The sequence below is a fragment of the Mustela lutreola genome, chromosome 1 (genome assembly GCF_030435805.1).
Source record: "Mustela lutreola isolate mMusLut2 chromosome 1, mMusLut2.pri, whole genome shotgun sequence".
Taxonomy (NCBI): Eukaryota; Metazoa; Chordata; class Mammalia; order Carnivora; family Mustelidae; genus Mustela; species Mustela lutreola.
In genome coordinates, this window is record NC_081290.1 from 280,249,425 (window position 1) to 280,268,269 (window position 18,845).

At 60.0% G+C, this 18,845-nt stretch overlaps 1 protein-coding gene across 8 annotated transcripts in view; it reads right to left on the reverse strand.

Moving 5' to 3' along the window:
- SYT7 (synaptotagmin 7) overlaps positions 1-18,845 on the reverse strand; it is a 60,099-nt gene that overhangs the window by 3,653 nt on the left and 37,601 nt on the right. For 4 of the 8 annotated variants that reach the window (XM_059144095.1, XM_059144068.1, XM_059144084.1 and 1 more), the window contains 4 exons: positions 8,836-8,971; positions 4,415-4,685; positions 1,087-1,256; positions 490-604 (listed from right to left, as the gene is read on the reverse strand). In XM_059144095.1, the coding sequence (XP_059000078.1) occupies positions 490-604; positions 1,087-1,256; positions 4,415-4,685; positions 8,836-8,971 (692 nt within the window). Of the gene's footprint in view, positions 1-489; positions 605-1,086; positions 1,257-4,414; positions 4,686-8,835; positions 8,972-13,740; positions 13,864-17,759; positions 18,335-18,845 lie in introns of those variants that run through there. The other 4 variants (XM_059144054.1, XM_059144039.1, XM_059144045.1 and 1 more) reach the window with 3 other exon arrangements.

The window sequence follows — 18,845 nt, forward strand, 5'->3', positions numbered from 1 at the left end:
CTGCCCTTTCCAGGAATGGCAGCTGGGGCAGGAGGGGCTATGCTTTCCCCAGAGGGAGGGTGAGGAGAGCCCCAAGCAACAATGAGAGGGAACTGGGGGACCAGTGGATGGATGAATTGGAAGGGACCTTGGCCATCACTCAGTGCCCTATTATGAAAACAAACGAGGAAACTGAGGCACACAGAGGCCAGGTCTTGCTTAAGGTCACCCATGACAAGGGTTCAAGCTGGCGCTGGAGCCCAGATCTCCCTCCACAGTGCTCCCCTCCTTCCTGATTCTGGTCAGGATGGAGTCCAAGCGATACAGACCCTGAGGGTGCTCCAAAGGGGGCCACCCAGGGCTCTAAGGTAGCAGAGTTGAGACGAAAGGTTGGGGGAGAGGGTCAGGGGTAGTGCACAGCTCAGACCCTGCTCTCCACATCCAGCATGACTGTCATGTTCCCAGAACCTCCCTGGTCCCTCCCGCACTCTTGCCGAGAAGCCCCAGCACCTGAGGTGCCCCCGATGTCCATGGCTTTGAGGTTCCGGGCTTTGATGATGTTCACGATGATAGAGTTGGCAGAGGGGTTGTAGCAGAGAGACAAGAGCAGCTCCCCTCGGCTCCCCTGGGAGGGAAAGGTTGGGGGTGAGCCTGGGCTGTGGGGAGGGGTGTCCCCCTCCACATGCCTCCGCTCCCCTGGGAGGGAGAACAGGAGCAGTGTGGGGACTGGGGGGAGGGGAGGGTTAGAGAACTCTCCAGCTGGCCCCACTGCCCCAGGGCCCTCCCTGCCCAGGTGCTCACCCATCCCCACCTTTCACCTCTGTCACACCCGGTGTCCCCTCACCTGGCAGTTCCGTACACCATCCCCCATGGGGCCCCTCCTCCCTACACAGGCACCAGGTCCTTTACCACAGGTCAGCAGCTCCCGCCCACCCCGCCCCAGGGCCAAACACGGGTGCTGAGACCAAGCGTGGGAACTCTGCTCCCCTGGGTGCCCGTTCCCCACCACCCTCCTGACATTCCCAAGGCTGCAGGGGGACTAGGACCAGTTCTGCTGGCCCTGACCTGCCCACCCCCTGAGCCAGGGAGCCATAAGTGCAGCCTTACACTCCCATCGCTGCATGGCTTCAGATCCTTCCAGAAGGTCTGCATCTGGGTCAGGTCCACCTTGTTGAGAGGGATGGACACCTCCCCAATGGGGTCATTGCGGCTGAACCGGTCATAGTCCAGGACCTGGAGGTAGAGGATCCTCTGCACCACCTTCTCGTACGGGAAACCTGGTGAACAGACGGCGGCTTGGGTGAAGCGCAGGACGGAGGGGCCACATGGGGTCTGGGCATGGCGACCCCCCAGGGCACCAAGTCCCTGTGAGGAAGCCCGCCTCCTGCCACCCCACTGAGGTATGGGAGGCAACAGACGAATTCCGAACTTCCTGAAGCATTAGCAAGAACTGTCATGGCCACACTTGTCCCTCACGACAGCTCTCCAGGGTGGATGTGGCATCTGATATGTTTTACAGATGCGGAGACGGAGGCTCAGAGGGCTTGTATCACCTGCCTGCAGTCTCCCAGCTAAAGAGCAGGTGGGACCATTTAGGCACTCCTGGGTCATGTGTCTGTCTCGGAGGCTGGGCAGGGGCCCCTCTCTCCCTGGGCAGCCCTGCCCCTGCCGATCATCTCTGAAAGAGCCTGGGCCAGAAAGCCGCCCCAGGAGGCCTCAGGCAGATGGGAGGGGCAAAGACACAGAAACAAGAGCGATGCATATCCTTAGAAGCCATGCTTCCCCCTCCAGGGATCAGCCAGTCCTCCGCTGTTCCTCAACAGATCCCGAAGCTATCCCCTTCTCCACGGCCACCTCCCTCATCCAAGCTGCTGGCACGTTCTAGACAGTCACCAGAGTTTCCAAACCACCCTCCCTGCCTGTGTGCTTTCTCCTACCTATTGTCAACACAGCAGAGTGATCCCTTAAAAATAGAAATCCCATCGTGACACCCTCCTGCTTAAAGCTTTTCAGGGGCTCCCAGTGCATTTAGAGTAAAAGCCGCACGTCCTGCCTTGGCTTCCAGTCCTTCTGTACAACCTGGCCCGCTGTCCTTTCCCGGCCCCTCCTGCGAGCGCTCTCCACTCAGTGATGGGCTCCGGCCACACCAGCTTCCTTCCCCGAGTTCCAGCACCCGGTGTCCCCTGTCTGGAGGCACTTCCACCACCTGGCCTGGCCACAATAGTCTCAGCATTCCTCCCTGACATCCCAGATGGCGTCAGGTCCCCTGTTCTAGATTCTAGCACTTTCTGTTCACATCCTGCCACCACGGGCTGTTCACAGAGACTCCTCTGTTTCCTTGGGCCTGACTCCCACCAGGGTAGGACTTCCAGGAAGGCATCTCTGTCCTCAACCACTAGGTCTCAGCATCCAACACGGTTTCAGGCACGTAGTAGGCATTCGATAAATACTTGTTTAAGTGAATCAATACTTGTAAGGATGAATAAATGGCAGCAAATGGCCTGATGGAGCAGCAGGAATGTGCTTCGGGGAGTGGGTGAGGAAGCTGCAGGGAGTGCCAGGGGAGGGAGTCTGAGGAAGGGCTGAAGCCAGAGTCACTGGACCTGGGGAGGCTTGGTCAGAGGAGGGGCTGGCCTGGGAGGCACGAAGCACAAAGAAGGTGCAGGTCAGCCTGGAGGCCTGAGGTGGTGAGATCCTGAACCACGGTGTGAGCGGGAAGGAGACAGGACCCCCAATGCTTTAGCCTGGCTGGCAGAGAAGATGGGGGGAGAGGAAGAGCTCTGGAGCGTTCTAGCACTTTCAGCCAGATGCTAGAAGCAGAACTGCCTCTCACAGGAGCAGGTGTGCTGGAAGAGGAAATCCTGTGTTCCCCAAACCTGCACCCCCTGAATTCCTTCAGGCCTTCCTCCCACCGAAGGGGTCTAGGTCTTGTCTTGCTCATCTTGGAGTCCCCCAGGGACCTGTCCAGTGACCTCTGGCATTGGTCCAGGTGAACGGTTCTGGAAATGTTGGAGGCTCCAAGAGGTCGCCACACTGGAGTCCATTCTTTTCAACAGCAGAAGGAGGGAGTCAGTCTCTTATTTGGCAAACACCTATTCATCCGTGAGAACCCATCCTGAATGGCCCTTATCATGGGAAATGTCTTCCAGCACCATCAAGTGGAGAGGACAGTGGGTTCCCACAACATCTGCCATGCAGAGTATGGCTTGATTGTCTACACACCCATGTCCTCCATTAGCTCAGAAATGCCTTGAGGGACAAATGGTGCCTTGGTCTATTCTGCACCCCCAGTACTCAGGACAGTGCCCAGCCCATCGCTGGTGCCAGATAAATGTCTGCAGAAGAGATCAGGGGATTGAAGCTCTGCCCATAAATGTCGCCCCACCATCTGGCCTCACACCCCTCCAGACAGCTGAACCTCTCCCTGATTGTCCATCTCTAAACAGGTCTCCCCGCTGAGCCGGGAAGAAGGGTCCTTCCACCCCACAAGCACCCACTAGCTCGCCCTGGACGATTCATCTGAGGTGAGCCGGCTGTCACTTTGCAGAAGGGGTAGGGTGTCAAATGGCTGGGACACCAGGTGGGGAAGATTCCCTGGGGTGCACACTGAAAATTCTGGAACCCTGAGGCAGATGGTGGTTGGAGTCACAGGGATTTATTTTCACTGGCTGAACATGTCGGGAAAGCATAATGGCTTCTCTACGCGGAGTCCACGCATCAAAAAGGCCGGGAACAGAAATGGCTGCCTGAACCCAGCCCAGCTTCCTGGTTACCTGGGCGCCTCAGAGGTGAGAGATAAAGATGGCCTTGAGGGGGTGTGCAGGGGAGAGGAAGGGCATCTGCCTCAGCGGCTTCTAGGAACCAGGGGCATGGTTCAGAGCTGCTGTCACCGCGCATCTGGATGTGGGGGAGGGGTGGGAGGAAAGGCTCAGAGAAGGGGGAACGGACAGAGCCAGCGTCTCCAACAAACTGGTGTGAAGGGTCTTCTGGGTGGCACAAGGGCTTTCACAAGTCACTGATTTGTTCCTCCGTGCTATTACTGTCCTTCTTTTACAGATGAAGAAACCACCGCCCAGAGAAGTACAGGAACTTGTCTTGGTCACACAGCCAAAGAGGGGAGGAGCTGGGTTTCGAACACACAGCCTGGGCCATAGCCTGGACTCCCGGGGCTCCCCCTCTGGGTCCTGTGCGCGCCTCCCCGCCTGCCCGCCCTCCTGCGCTGCGACCCCAGGTACCCGGGGTACCGCGAAGCGCCTGGGGTTACCTGGGCGGAGACGGATGCCTGTGCCCGTGAGAGCCAGGGCACGCGCGTGTCTACCTGTATGCGTGCACGCGCCTGCGCACCGCTAAGTACAGCTAAGTACAGGCGCCCCAGGGTGGGGGCGGGAGGGGAAGGCGGGGCTCTGGCTTGGGGCGGGGGCAGCCCCAGGCTCACCTTCGAAGAGGAAAGTCTCGTTCCAGTGGGGGTTCAGGTTCTTCCGCTTCACCTTGGTCTCCAGCTTGTGCTTCTTGTCTGGCAGCAGGTAGATCTTGACGAAGGGGTCGCTGGTGCCGCTGAAGTCCTTGGCTGGCAGCTCCTGGGCCTTCATGATTTTCACGGTGAGCGTGGACTCCTGGAAGTTGTAGCCGACACTGAACTGGATCCGGCCCAGGTTCTCCCGGCTGCAGCCCTCGTGGGCCTCGTCCTCTTCGGAGCCTGGGGAGAGCTGGGGGCGGGGGAGAGGCCGGCAGGGTTGGCGAGGGTTCTGCTCCCCGCCCTCCCCCGGGGCTCCCCACCACAGCCCAGCACAGTTAGGAAGCCTCCCTGGGCCTGAAGCCAAGCCTCCGAGGGGAAGCGCTTGCTCTCCCTCTGGTCACCATGTGGGGCAGGTGGTGGTCGGTCTCATTCACATTCACATCTGGGCGAGGATGGCCCCATCACCTGGGAGGGGCAGAGTTGGGACAGCCCCTGGCCCCCAAACCCCAGAGCAGTGGGCACCCTACTCCCCAGTCTGCCCTGGAAGCCCTGGGTCTGCCCATGGCCCCTGCCCCAAACTCCCCCCGCCATGCTGCTTTTGCCTCCCCGGTCAGAGCTGCACTGATGTCCCCGCCACCCAGCCAGGTCCCCGAGCTCCCCCTCCCACTCTCCCGCCTTCCACAGCCCAGCGGGGCCCACTGTGAAATGCACCAGCACAAAAGCCAGGGCTGCTGAACAGATGAGGGAGATTGTTCGCATCTCAAGAGTTTACCAGGATATTTCTTTGGAAAGTGACTCTCTGGGGTTCTGAGGATGATGTGATTTACAAAATGACTTTTCAGCAGCAACGTCTAATTTGCGTAAGGCATAAATTCACGTGGGGGAATGCTAAAAATGCAGGTTCCCAGGCCCAGTCCCCAGAGAGCCTGATTGCATGGGGCTGGAGAAGGCCTGGGCCGTGGAGTTGTTTAGAAAGCCCCTCAGCTCGCTCTACCAGGCCACCAAGAGGAAGGGCTCCGCCTGTGTTCAGCCCCCATCTCCCAGGGGCAGGGCTCTTGGGCCCACCCAGCATGGGACACGCAGGTGGAGGCTGGTGTGGGTGTCCCCTTCCCAAGCTGACATCGAAAAAGTAGGGGGAGTTAATTGGAGGGAGTGTCTCCCAGCCCAATCTCAGCTGTGGCTGCTCATGGGAATACCTGGGGAAGTTTCTGGGCTGCCTGGGTCCCACCCCAGACCCAGGGGTCCTAGTGGCCCAGGCATCCCTCTCTCTGAAAGCTCCCCAGGTGACTGGATGAGAGCCCGAGTTGGGACAAAACTGTTAGCCCAGTTTCTCTCTCACTTCCCCTACAGGAGTCTTCCCTGTGCCCCCTCCTTCCTCCTAGGAAGCGGCCCCAGGCTCTGAACTAGTAGGTAATACAGAAAATAAGAATATATATAGTGCACACCTACCATGGCGGAAGACTTACATCACTTTCTTACTGAATCCTGACAACAGCTGGGTGAGACGGTTTGCACCACTCCCTCGATGAGGAGACTGGCTCAGAGAGGTTAAGTCACACAGCCAAGATTGCACAGCATCATGGACCCTCTCTGACTTGAAAGCCCACTCTTTCCACCAAAGCAGTCTCACGTCTCAGGGCAATTTTGAGACATCCCCCTCCCACCAAGCCAGTGAGAACTCACCTGCCCCAGAGGAGAAGATTCAAAATCACTCTAAGAGCAGTAAGGACCAGGCCTGACCTCGCCCTGTGTGCTGTGCTTGGCGCTCACTGACTCCCTCCAGACATCTGGATGAGGGAGGCACTACCATGTACCAATTGGGGTGGGAGCGAAGAGAGGTGATTAGCTTGCCCCAAGTCTCCCGGGAGAGAACAGGGAGTTAAAACCCGAGGCCAGGTCAGTGCCTAGCCATCACGTGTGTCCTTCGGGCTCCCCTCACTGTGACACTGAGCTCCAGCATCAGGCTCCCCTCTAGACCCACTGAGAATGTGGCTTCCCCATGCAGGGAAGGTCTCCCCTGTGCTCCTGCCCACTACTGGTACCAGCCTCATTCCCTGCAGATGGCGCACCTGCAGGGCGGGACTGTAAGATCCATCTTGCGTGGTTGCTGGGATGGTGCTAATGGACTGTGGTCCCTCTCTAGCCCAGCCCCTGCCACAGCTGGCCATGGGACTGGGAGCCTGAGGCATGCGTGAGTCGACAGAGCCAGCAAAGACCACTTGCCCCACCTGTTCCTTCTGTAGTTTGGGTGGAGTCCCTGGTGACTGGAGCCCGGGGGACCCCAGCCCTGTCTGAGGTCTTAGTTCCCAAACTGAGTGGTTTAGGTTCCCAAACCAGGTGGTCTGGGGGTGACAGGCCCAAGCTGGGCCTGGCTCTATGCCTGTTCCCAGCTTTCCCAAACCACAGTCCCAAGCCCTAATTAACCAGCCGGGGCAGCTTTGAAGAGCTGTTTCCATGGCAACCAGACTGGCCACCCCTAGCAGGGCCCCAGGGGAGGTGCGGTGGGAGCACCCCCCCCCCCAGTAGAAGCAAGCATCAAAAAGCATGTCAGGGCTGGGGTGACTCAGATCGGGGTGTGGCCTGGCCTCCTGTCTGACCCCTTTCCCTCAGTCCCTTTCTCTGGCCAGCTGTGGGCACTGACTCCTGACCCCCAGCTTCTGACGGCTGGGGCCTGCTTGTCTTCCTCATCACCATTAATGACAATGTGCCAGCTTTGGCCTGGGGCTTGGCCATTAGATCTTACTTGCTCCCCTTTGAGCATTGGTTGAACCCTGAAGCCCGTGAGTGGGCCCTGGGGTCTACACTTCCTTCTGCCTGAGGCTGTCAGTTCCTCCCTGGGGGCAGCAAGCGGCAGGCAAGCTGGCTGGGAATGGACTGTTCCTTCTTGGAACCTAACTGTCAGGAAGCTGTAACCAATTAAGAGGCTGGGTAGGGAGGCAGGGTGGGCTGTGGCCTGGCCCATCCAGAGGACAGCATGGCTGGGCCCACCTATGTGGGTGGGAGAGAGAGACAAGAGGGCGGTGGAGGGCCAGGCACGCAGGGGCCCATGGCGGGGGTGGCAGGTAGAGGCCCAGGGGAAATCAGCTCTGGAACAGGGAAAATCTGACGCCTGAGTCTGCATCCAAGAGAAATGCAGATCTGAGGGACCACTGCAGGCCTGCTGACTGGGAATCTGCATTTTTGAAAATAGTTACATGTGTCCAAGTCACCTCTGTACTCAACATGGGGCTCGAACTCATGACCCCGAGATCAGGAGCTGCAGGCTCTTCTAATGGAAACCAGCCAGGTGCCCCATGGAATCTGCGTTTTTACGAGCTCGCCCAATGATTCGTGTGCATATTATAATTTGAAAATCTCTGGGCAAAAATAGGGGCAGTGGGGGGTGGATGGGTGGAGCTGGCTGGAACCCTAACTGGCAGAAGGGCAGGGCCCAGGGGCTCTGGGGCCCCAGGGGAGCATGGGAGCTGCCATGCCAGGGCCTGGGCAAAGGAACTCTGAACTGAATGATGTCCAACAAGGGCTTGAGAGCCCACAAACTGGCTTCCCTCGCTCTACAGGAGGGACTGGGGAGGGACCCTGGGTCCAGGGAGCAGAAATTACTGTCTCCAGTGACATCCAGTAGGAACACTGCAGGCATCAGTTTCCCCAACCTCAGACCCTAACCCTCCTTGGGACTTGTGGGCTGACAAAGCCCTGATTGACTGCCGCCTGCAAACTGCCGGCTGCCCCATCATGGGGTCCTCACCAGGGTTCTTCCCCCAGCTCAGGTGAGGCACATGGCCATGACTCACTGCTGCCACCCGGGGGGTGAGGCCTAGGTGCCTTGGTGGAAATGTGCCAGATCCATAGGGCTAGGAGCCCCGTGGAGCGGGGTGTGCACGGAAGACCCTCAGCACAGTCCCAGCAATCAGGATCTGGGGGGTCGTACTCTTCTTTTATCTTTGGGCCCCAGCTGGCCCCCAGCGACGGGGTTTGAAGGGAGGTCCCTGAGAGAGGGGAAATGAGCCCCACTCCACCAGGAGCGCCAGCCCAGACCTCCCTTCAGTGAGACACTGCTCCAAGAGGGGACCCAGTCTGCCCCAAGCTTTTCCTCCTACGGATCATAAAAATACCCCCCATGAGTAGGTTTTCTTGGACCCCTACTCAACCCAGAAAGAGACGGGAGGAACATGGGCATTCTTATTCTCACTGTACAAATGAGGAAACTGAGGCACAGAGAGCCTGTTCTGGGGAAAAAGCTGAAAAAAGAACCCAAGCCTTGCTCACTCAGTCACCATGCTAGTACCCGTACCGGAGTGGACAACTGCCACGCTGTCACCAATTGTCACACGCATCCCCTCCCCGGCCCCAGCCTCCCACTTCAGCTCCTGCCTGGAGCCCCAGCGCCCTGCCCTTCTCACCATGAGCATCTCACTGGTGAGGGAGTTGACGAGGTCCGAGACGGAGGAACGCGGCTCAGTCCGGCGGTCAGACTCATCATGGGGTGTCTGGCCCGGCACTGGGGCTGTGTTCACTGCCTTCCCTCCTGCGGGCAACCTGGAGGCAGGGGGATTCCAAATAAGCGCAGGTCCGGGGGTGGGCTGGGCTGGGCACCTTGGCCGGGGTGGCAGCGGCACGTCTTCTGAGACCCAAGTAGCCACCACCTCCTGTAGGCCAGCAGGAGCTACGCTCTGGTCCGCAGGGAGGGCTGGTCTTCCCTCAGAAGTGCCTGGGGCCCATCTCCCTCACTTAAGCGCGATCCAGGTAGACTGCCCCTGTGGGTACTCCCACTCCTCCTGGTCTCCAGGAAGCCCCCCACTGTTCAGTCACTGCGTGCATGGTGGTCTCTGAGCGCGTCCCCTGGCAGCCCTCATCACTCCAACCTGGCAGCGGAGGCTCCCCAGCATGTCCAGGTCACCCCCTGCATCATTACCCTCTGCAGACACGCCCGGAGAGTTATCTCCCAGAGATAACTCCCCGCCTGTGTTTGTTCTGCTTGAGGACGCAGGTGCCCTTCAGACCCAAGAATGACCAGGTGAGGTCAGGACTACTGCCCACACAGCTCTGGCCAGTAGAACGTTCTACGATGGCAGCCGTGTTCTATGTCTGCACTGTCCCTATGTGGCTACTAAGCATTTGAAGTGGCCAGTGCGACTCAAACTAATTTAGATTGAAACAGCCACCTGTGGGATGGGACCAGTCTACGCCCCCTGCTCCCCAGTCCCCACCCGTCTCCCGCTCTGAGGACTGCGCGTGGGATATGGCTCTCACCCAGGGTCAGAGAGAGACGGGGCACCACCGAGAAGCCCCGGATCTGACCATTCCGTGCGAGGCCCTGTGTGCACCCCGACTCCATGCTGCTCCCGGGAAGCTGGGCTCTCTGGCCCGGCAGCTGGGTGGTGAGCCCAGGCTCTGTCCAGCCGGGGCTCAGGAAGGGGGCACTATAAGCCTGCCCAGGGACCAGGCTGGAACATCTCATGAGGAGGATAGGTGGGGCGGGCAGCGAGGAAAAGACAGGAAGTCCGGCAGCGTGGGGCTCGGGACAGGCTGCAAGAGAACAGCTCTGAGAGTCCCAGAGCCTCAGACTCGGGGACACACGCAGGTGAGACACACATCCTTGGTACGGACCAGCCGCCGGCACACAGTTAGCCACGACAGGCAGACAGACATGCACGGAATCTGTCACGCCCTGGAGGGGAGTTACCAGGACCCAACAGCAAAGTGTGCACATGCGCGTGCACACACACGGACGTGCACACACACACACGCTAGTGCACACAAGCCCGACAGACACCCGGAGGCACCAGGGAGAGGAGGGCACAGCAACGAGGCAGGTCGACCACAGCAGTGAGATGACACACATACACACACACAGCGATGCACACTTAGATCCCGAGAGGAAACATCCAGGGAGACCCAGGCATGCTGAGGTGTGCGTGCGACTCGGGACCGACTGAAACGGACAAGAGCAGGGAGCCGTGTCAGGGACAGACACCCTGCGAATCAGACACACACACACCTGCTGCGAGAACCCGGCCCTGCCTAGATAGCACGAGACACCCCGCCCTGCCTGGGGCCACCCCAGGGTCCCTCCCAGAAGTGCGGCCACAGCGGTGCACGCACGCACGCACACACGCGCGCACACACAGGGACACACACTCGCGGACACGTGCGCACGCAGACAGGCACGGGGAGGAAGAGGACACTGAAATAGCTGGAGAGGTAAAGTCAGGTTAAAAATAGAGTGGGACAGGAGGAGAGCGCCAGATTGACTGCTGAAGGTATGAGAAAGTCGGAGTTATTTTGGCCACACCACAGCATCAGCACAGCTGCAAAGCAGCCTGGGAAGATGGTCAGCGCCACTGAAGCTACCGGAGGTCACGGGACAGAGAGAGACAGAGAGACAAGTGCACAGAGAGGCAGAGGGAGAGGCGGAGGGGCCCCGTCACTGGCCCAGGGACATCCCTGTGAGGAGCAGATGGGAGGAAGGAGAGGGGGAGAGAGAGAGGCCGAGAAAGGTTAGTTGAAGACTGGTGAAGAAGGCTGCAGGGTGCACAAGGGGACGAGCGAGGCGGCCGAGAGGAGAGGCAGAGAGGAGGCGGGGGACACACACCGGGACAGAGGAGACATGGTGGTTTTGGGGCGAGGAGCGCGATGGGGGTGGCCAGGTCCCCGCCCTGCCCCGCGCCCCACTCAGGTGGGGGTGGGGCCACGGTGGACACCATTCGGATCCCAAGGAGCGATGGAAGGGATGGCAGGGAGCATGACATGGGCATGGACGCAGGGCAGGATGGGTGAAGGCAGCAGGGAACGGGGGCCAGGGCTAGGCCTGGCCTCCTTCCTTCCTCCCTCCCGGGTCCAACAGCATCCTGTTCCTGGGGCCCGCAGGACTGAGGCTAAGGGACTGGGAGATCCTGGATGGGGGACTTCCGGGCCACCAAGGATCCTGGGAGGGAGGTAGTGACCAACCTTCCCATCTCCATGTTGCTCGCTAGACGCACCCCTACCTTGATTGGGAATTGGAATGGTTGCTCCTCTTCCCGGGGCCCTCCTGTCGCCCAGGGACCTGCTGCTGACAGACCTGGGGCGCTGAAAGTCCTCCCCAAGGACAGCCAAGGGGTCAGCTGGATGGGAAAGTGTGGGGGGTTCGGGGCAGAAAGGCAGACTCTGGGTCTGGAGGCAGAAGCTGAAGAGAAAGGGACAGATGACCCAAGCCCACCAGGCCAAGTTCCAAAGAGCCAGGAGTCTAGAGGGGTGGAGCCCTAAGGTTCCGGGAGCCTGGTGGGGTGCTGCCAAGCCTGGGGCCGGGGAGAGTTCTGGGAAGGAAGCCCTCAGTGCCAGACACCTTCTCAGCCCCCAGTCGCCTGGGAAACACCCCAGAGGCCCTGAGATGGACGGGGTGGGTGTGACAGGGTGGGAATGGCATGTGTCCACCCGGAGAGTTAGGCAGGGTGGGGGGTGAGGGCCCACGGCCTCCACCTCCGCACCCACCCTTCCCAGGAAGGCAGGGACAGCTGATGGAATGGTCAGAAGGGATGGGTGTGTTAGAACACGGGCGGGAGACCTACATGGCAGAGGTAAAAAGAGGCTGTGCGTGGAAATGGAGCCAGCTAATGAACACAGGGGTGATGTGAAATCTCGTTTCCAGCCTGCGTCGCCTCCTGCACACTTCACACCTTCCCCCACCCCGACAAGGAGCTCGGGTTCTCAGCAGGCTTCCAGAGGTCTTCAGCCCCCTCCTGCCGCCTCTCCCCCATGGCCCCTGACCCCTTCCCCGCAGCACTCTAGCCCCCCTAGGACCCAGTCCAGAACTCCTGGGGTGCCAGGTGGGCTGGAGGTGGTAGGCTCTGTTTCTCCCACCCCCCCAGGACATAGGCTCGGGTGTGATACCATCTGTGCCACTGAGTGAAAGAACCTGTCCCGCTTTTCCCTCCCACTCTCTGGGAACTTCTGACTGTGTCCACCATAGACATTCAACAGTGAACTTGGAATAGGAAGAAAATGCGAGAAGCTGCTGGAGGGGCAGGCAGGTCGCTAACTCTTGACCTACCCTTCCATAACCCACAGGCCCCTGGTGGTGGCCTGGGACAGTCCCCTCCTGCCTTAAGGGGCCCAGGGAGTGTCAGGATCCCTGCCCAGTTCACAGGCTCTGACAGGTGCCCCCGCCTGAGGGTCTGTGAGAAGCTTCGCATGCCCAAGCTGGGAGGGGTCACCCTTTCCAGTCCTCCATTCGACAGACAAGGAAGCAGAGGCTCAGAGAGGGGCAGTGACCGGCCCATGTCTGTAGAGCGTGTCTCTGACACAACCAGAACTAGAAGGCCGGCATCCTGGCCATCAGCCCACATGCTCTGCGGGAGGCTTTTGGTCGTGTCGAGAAGCAGACCCGACTGAGGTGAGGAGCCCTCCCTCTGCAACTACAGCTGTGCATCTGGCCCAGCCCAAGGCCAGGAGACCGGCGGCAGCCACACCAAGGGCAGGCTCCCTCCACCTTCATGGCGCTGCCTGAGCCTCCAACCTTTCCTGGTCTCCTTTCCCACGAGGGCTCCACGCCCTCCCTGAGACAGGAGGCACCAGTAGGTGCTTCCCTGAGTTCCTGATAGTCAAGACTATGGCTCAATGCCCAGCCCTCTTCTTGGCCTGTGTAAACAGGGAGCCTAGCCGGCACCCGCGGCCTGCTCTCAGACCCTCCCCCTAGTCCCTCCTCCTGGTACCTCAGGTTCAGGGCTGCCTCTCAGTTCTTTCTGGTCACCAGGCCTCTCCCACGCCCCACACCCTCCCACCAGGGCTTCTTCTTCAATCAGCCAAGCAGCTCAGCCACACCTGTGCAGTACCCCTGCGGTGACGGGGTGCTACCTTCACCCCAGCGGGGCCTCCAGGCAAGAGGGAGGTTGAGGTGGCGGGGATGAGGGAGAAGAGGCTGGTGCCCCTTCCCTACATCCCCCCTGCCCACCAACCACCAGAGAAACTGGGATTTCGAGGTCGGGGGTGGGGCAGAGATGGAAGATGAGGGGCAGCAAGGGAGGAGGGAGCCAAGCAGGGAGATGGGGCAGAAAGGTGGGCTTGCTCCGGGCGAGGGCAAGCATGCCCGGGGAGCAGGCTTGATCCAGAATGGTCCCAGGATGGCCACACTGGCCTCGGACCCAAGGGACACCCGGGTGTGGCGTGTGTGAGGGCACCAGCTGGGGAGGGGGCTGTTCTCCCACTCCAGGATCGCTGAGGGCACCGCCGCCTCATCCAGCAGCCGGGCCAGGGCTGGTGGAGGCCGGCAGCCTCTCCACGCCTCCATCTCTGCCGCTGCCGCTGCAGGCCCTTGCCTGTGCTCGTACCTCTTGTCCCCCTGAGCGTTCTGGTTCTGCTGGGTTCCTGGGTTTTGCAGGTCAGGGATATTGGCAAAGTCATCCTGTTCCGAAAGCCCTAAGACCAAGGATAGCACCACCATCCTGCCTTCCCTGCCCGAGGTGGGCAGCCCACCGGCCGGGAGGAAACGGAGGCCCCACGGGTTGGGGCAGGGAGGGGAAAGAGAGAGACAGAGACAGAGACAGAGACAAAGAGAGAGAAGAAAAAAGCGTAAGAAACTGGCCCTGCAGGAGAGAAACCACACACTTTAGCACTGTCAACAGTTGTAGAGCAGAGTCGGGTGGATGTGGGGAGGAAGGGAATGAGGGGGGGTGTCCACGGCCTGAGACCCTGCCTGCCTCGGGGCCAGGGAGCAAGGTGCTCTGGAAAGATTTGGGAAAGGGGCTGGGCAGAAAAACCCGATGGAGGGGCATGTGCCCAGGACACTGCTGAGGAAACTGTTAAGGAAGGCTGGCAGGGGTGGAGTGGGGGAGGCCAGGGGATTGGGGAGCATATGCCCTGGGGCACTCGGACTTTCAAGAACTCATCTCCAGTTGAACAAAGGCCAGAGGCTACACACTGCGCCCCTGGGAGAAGAGGGAGGGGCTCCATTGCCATCTTGGTTTGGGAAGGATGGGCAGGTTTGGGCTCCCAGGTGGAAGGTTCTTAGGAAGTCTGGAAATCCAGTGGGCGCTGCACCCTCATAAAGACATCTCTAGGTCATGGTCAGCCAGATGTCCTTGACATCAGGAGGGGTCCCTGAACACACAGCCCGTCAGAGGAGAATGGAAGTCCCTTCGGTTTGTGGTGTGCTGGCCATCCTGGGCCTTCTTTTGAGTCCCCCTTCCTGGAAATCCAGGGAAAAACCACCAAGGCTTTTGAGTCCAGTTCAGGGGCCTTTCCTTGGAGAAACAGTCCAGAAGTCACCAAAAAGCAAAGGTGGAGAGAGAGAAAGAGCAGGGACCTGGCCAGGTCTGGAGGGAGCCTGTTTCTGCAATGAGGAAGATCTGGAAGAGGCTGGAGTCATTCTGCTTTGAGGGAGGCTCAGTCCAGGCAGACCAGGAGCTGGCATGTGGGTAGCAGCGTGGGGCCAGAGGTCAAGGTGTGACGTTTTTCATAGGCGGCATTCTCAGAGTGCTCCGTGGCCACTTCGGAGTCACCCTGCATTTTCCAGGGACGGAAAGTGACCTGCTGCCCCATAAAATCATCAGAGTTCATGGGCATTTTCTGGGTATTTTGTGGAGCTTATCCAGCTCTGGGTCTCTCATCCAAAGGAAGAGGAGGAAAGCGTGTCTCAGGAAGGGCCAAGGGAAGGATGGTAAGCCTGATGAAATATTCTGGAGAGGGGGATCTTGGGTTGGGAGATCTGCCCTTCAACCACCGTTATCCTGTTCAGGGAGAGGTGGCTTTGGTTATTTCCTAGAGAGGTTGTCAGAAGGGAACTCAAGCAGGTAACACGCGGCACCTCGGGGGGCTGGGCTCGGGGAAAATGGGAGATGGCAGTGGGGGCCCGGGGAGGGGAGGAAGCCAAGTGGTTGCACTGCCTACGAGGTCATATATCTTTGTCCTGGGCACATTACTCCAGGTTGACACTCCCGCTGGCATCTAACTTTTGGGTAACAACTCCCCCTTCCCTCAGGACAAATCCTCGTTTTCTTTGTTCTCTGCCCACCGGTACTGTTTCAGAGTTGGTAAAATTCCATTTGGCTGCTTGGGAGCTGGTGGAGCCGGGGGAAGGAGAACCCAACGAAAACAACATGTTTTTCCCTGGTTAATGCATTTTCCAGATACTCCTTTTGCTCATCTTGAAAACAAAACGGCTCTTCTGCATAAATTCCCAATTTGTCATTCTCTCCGGCAACACAGGTTGCAAGGGTGAGAACGAGGGGCAGGAGGAGAGTCTGGGGAGAAGCTGGTGGTATTGGGGGGGGGGGGTCACAGCCATTAAGCAGGAGGAACACCATCCTTCCTGCAAGAGGGGGTGGGGTGCTGGGAGGTCTGGCTAGCCCTCCCGCCCTGGCTATCTCCGTAAACCAGCAGCATCTGGGGCAAGAGAAGGGTCTCAGAAGCACACCAGCTAAACTGTAAGGCGGGGGTCAGAGGTGGGCAAAGTACAGCTGGTGGCCTGGCTTTCTACAGCCTGCAAGCTAAGAATGGCTTATGCGTGTTTAAAGCATTGCTTTAAAAAATGTGATTGAGACCACGTGCCCCACAAAGCCTAAAATATTTATAATCTGGTCCTTTACAGAAAAAAAATTTGCCGACCCCTGCTGGGAAGAATGACAAGTGGAGGAGGGGGGAGCTGGGTGATCTCTAGTGGTGACCAGCAGGCGAGGGGCCCATGAAGCAACGGTGGGCAAGGCAGTGTGGCCTGTGGATGCTGGTCCAGCAGTGCCACTCATCAAATCCCAGTTGAGCAAGGGCGCAACGGGCAGGGAAGAGTCGGTAACGTGGAGGCTTTCCTGCAGCTGGCTCCCTTCTTCCCAGGGCCTGGGGATGGCTCCTACCCCAGTTCTGATGGCTGCTAGAACAGAGAGCAGGGTGACAGCTGTGTAAAGAGCAGCCGGAGGGCAGGAGGAGCGGAGGGGTGCAGGGGCTTGCCGGTTCTCAGTTCTGTTCAAGCCACAGAAGAACCTATTCCCTTGACTCTCCTAATCTGCACCAGTGCCATCGTATCCGTCCGCAAACAAACCGTGGCCTGGAAGCCAGGAGGCTCTGCTGGGCATCTTGTCTCATGCAGGCACCAGCTGGATTCCCAAGGGTCCTTGGGTGGGGGAAAGCCCCGGCAGATGTGCTGCCTGGATGGGCCAAGTAGGGCATGGGCAGCATGGATGGCCAGGCCAGGGCAACGGGCCATTTGCACGGGTGTGGGAAGCTGGCATGACAAGGCCTCTTCTGTTGGGGTGCCTCTGCCAGGGGCAGCACTCCTGTCTGCGCTGGAAGCTTGGACTGGGGTCTCAGCTGGAGAGGTAGGAAGCTTGGAGGGACCTGCTTGCCTTCAGAATCCCCACCATCTTGCCAATGAGCTGGACCTTGATCTTGGCCTTCCCCTTCCTCCTCCCTTTCTCCTCTCCCAGGCTTAGTGCTGGTCTCTTGCTCCATGAAAAGTGCTCCCAGGGAAGACCTGGGTGATGGAAATAATCCCCAGAGCCTGGAAGGAAGGTCATGTTAGGCCGGAGGAGGCGAGTGATATCAGGGACCAAAGCCCAGGTCTGCCTGGGCTCCGAGAGTGAGTGCAGATGCCCAGAGCGATGCCAGAGAGAGGGAGTGCGGTGGGCAGGGCTCCTACCTGTGTCAGGGCGGGGGTGGGGGGGCAGCATGGGACTGAGTTGGGCGGAATGAGGAATGGTTGCAGTTAGATACCCAAGGTGGTGGTTACTTCTCAGGCCTGTGCACTTGAAAGAAGCTTCTGATTTAGAAAGAACATTTCCTAAAGCTTTGGGGGGAACATCTGAGGTTTGTCCTCAGGGGATGGGTCATTCTGGGAGCCGGAGGACAGGTGGCTGCAGAAGGTCAGAGAGGCAGAGGACAGGGCTGATGGCAGGAACAGGGGAAGCGAGAGGGAGGGAGGAAGTGCGGGCGCAGGAAGGTGAGCAGAGTCGGGTTACAGGGAAGGGGTGATCTGGAGGCTTGGAGGCAGGGCCCAGGTTTGGGAGGAGGGGAGGAGGCTGGCAGGGAGGCCGGGAGCAGCCTGGGACTAGCCGGAAGGGGAGGCGGACCTGGAGGCCTCTCCGGCATTGTCCAGTGGGGGGGGGGGGGACCTTCTCCGAGCCCCGGGAGGAATGGAAGTGGGGGAGTTGGGATCCTCACAGGGGCAGCTCAGATAAGAATCCTTCCATGCGGGGCTTCAGGCACAAGCCTCAAGCCGCAGGAGGCTGGGGAGGGGTGGGCAGAGTCTGCTTGCCTCAGAGGCAGAGGGGCCCTGGAGGGCCAGCCGCTCCCCAAGGAGATGAGGGGAGAGAGGCTGGGTTGGGAGGTGGGGGCCGGCTCGCTCAAGGGAGGGACTTACAGGAAGGATTTCATGTCCAAGCCTCGGTTTCGAATCTGCCCCACCACGTGGTCCCAGCTGCCCGGGTTGGAGCGGCTGCGGCCGCCGGCCGCCCGGTACTTGGAGCCGGCGGAGGTGCCCTGCCGAGCCTGGCCCCGGCCATAGGCCCGGGGGTTGGAGCCCGGCGCCGAGGCCGCGTGGGCCTGCAGCTGGCCCAGGCTCTGGCTGGTGGTGGGCTGGCTGGGCTGCCGGCCCCGCTGGTGCTGGCTCAGCGGCTGCTGCAGGCTCTGCTGCCGCATCAGGGTGCGGGGTCGCTGGCATTTCGGCTCTCCCGTGGAGCTGGGGATAGACTCAAGGGTAGTGGCCGTGGACAGGGTGGAGTCCTCGAAACTTGGGGCCGGTGGAGGAGAGGAGAGAAAGGAGAAGCAGGTGAAGGGATCACAGTGGAGGAGAAAGAAGCCGAGGGTCAGGACTAGGAGGCCCCAGTGCAGGGCGCGCTCTGCCGGACCTCGCGGGGCCTCCATCCCGGTTGTCGCCGCCGCGCCGTAGCTGCCACCACCTCACCCGGGAGGCCACCGAGCCCCGCGCCCGCCCAGAGCCCGCCCCCACCACCACCCCTGGGCTGGCCCTGCCCAGCCCACCCCACCCGCTGGCCTTAGCTTGGGTGGCGGAAAAACGCCTCTCAGACCGTGGGAGCTGTGCAGGCTGCGTGGTGAAGGCGGCCCCAGGGCCCCGGACCTGGCATGCTGGAACGGCAGGGAGCAGCCGCCGCTCCCTCCCGCTGTCTCGCTGGGGGACCCCAGGAAAGTCTGCCTCTGTGATCTAAGTACGGATGGCCTTTGGAGACACGAGGAAATCCAGGCCAATGCAGAGCTGGCCTAGTAACGTGTGACGAGACAGGGAAAGCCGGCCTTTCTTATGCTTGGGCCACAGAGGCTGGGGACTGTCCCCGGACACCCTCTGTCCTTGGGCCTCTGCCTGGTTGCCCTGGCTGCCTCAGGGCTGCAGACCTTTGCTTTCTTTCCAGGGTTCCTTGTTTCTGAGGTGCAGAGTCCCTTCCTGATTTCTTGGGAGTGACTCCCAGTCAGAGGAGGGAGCCTGGGAAAG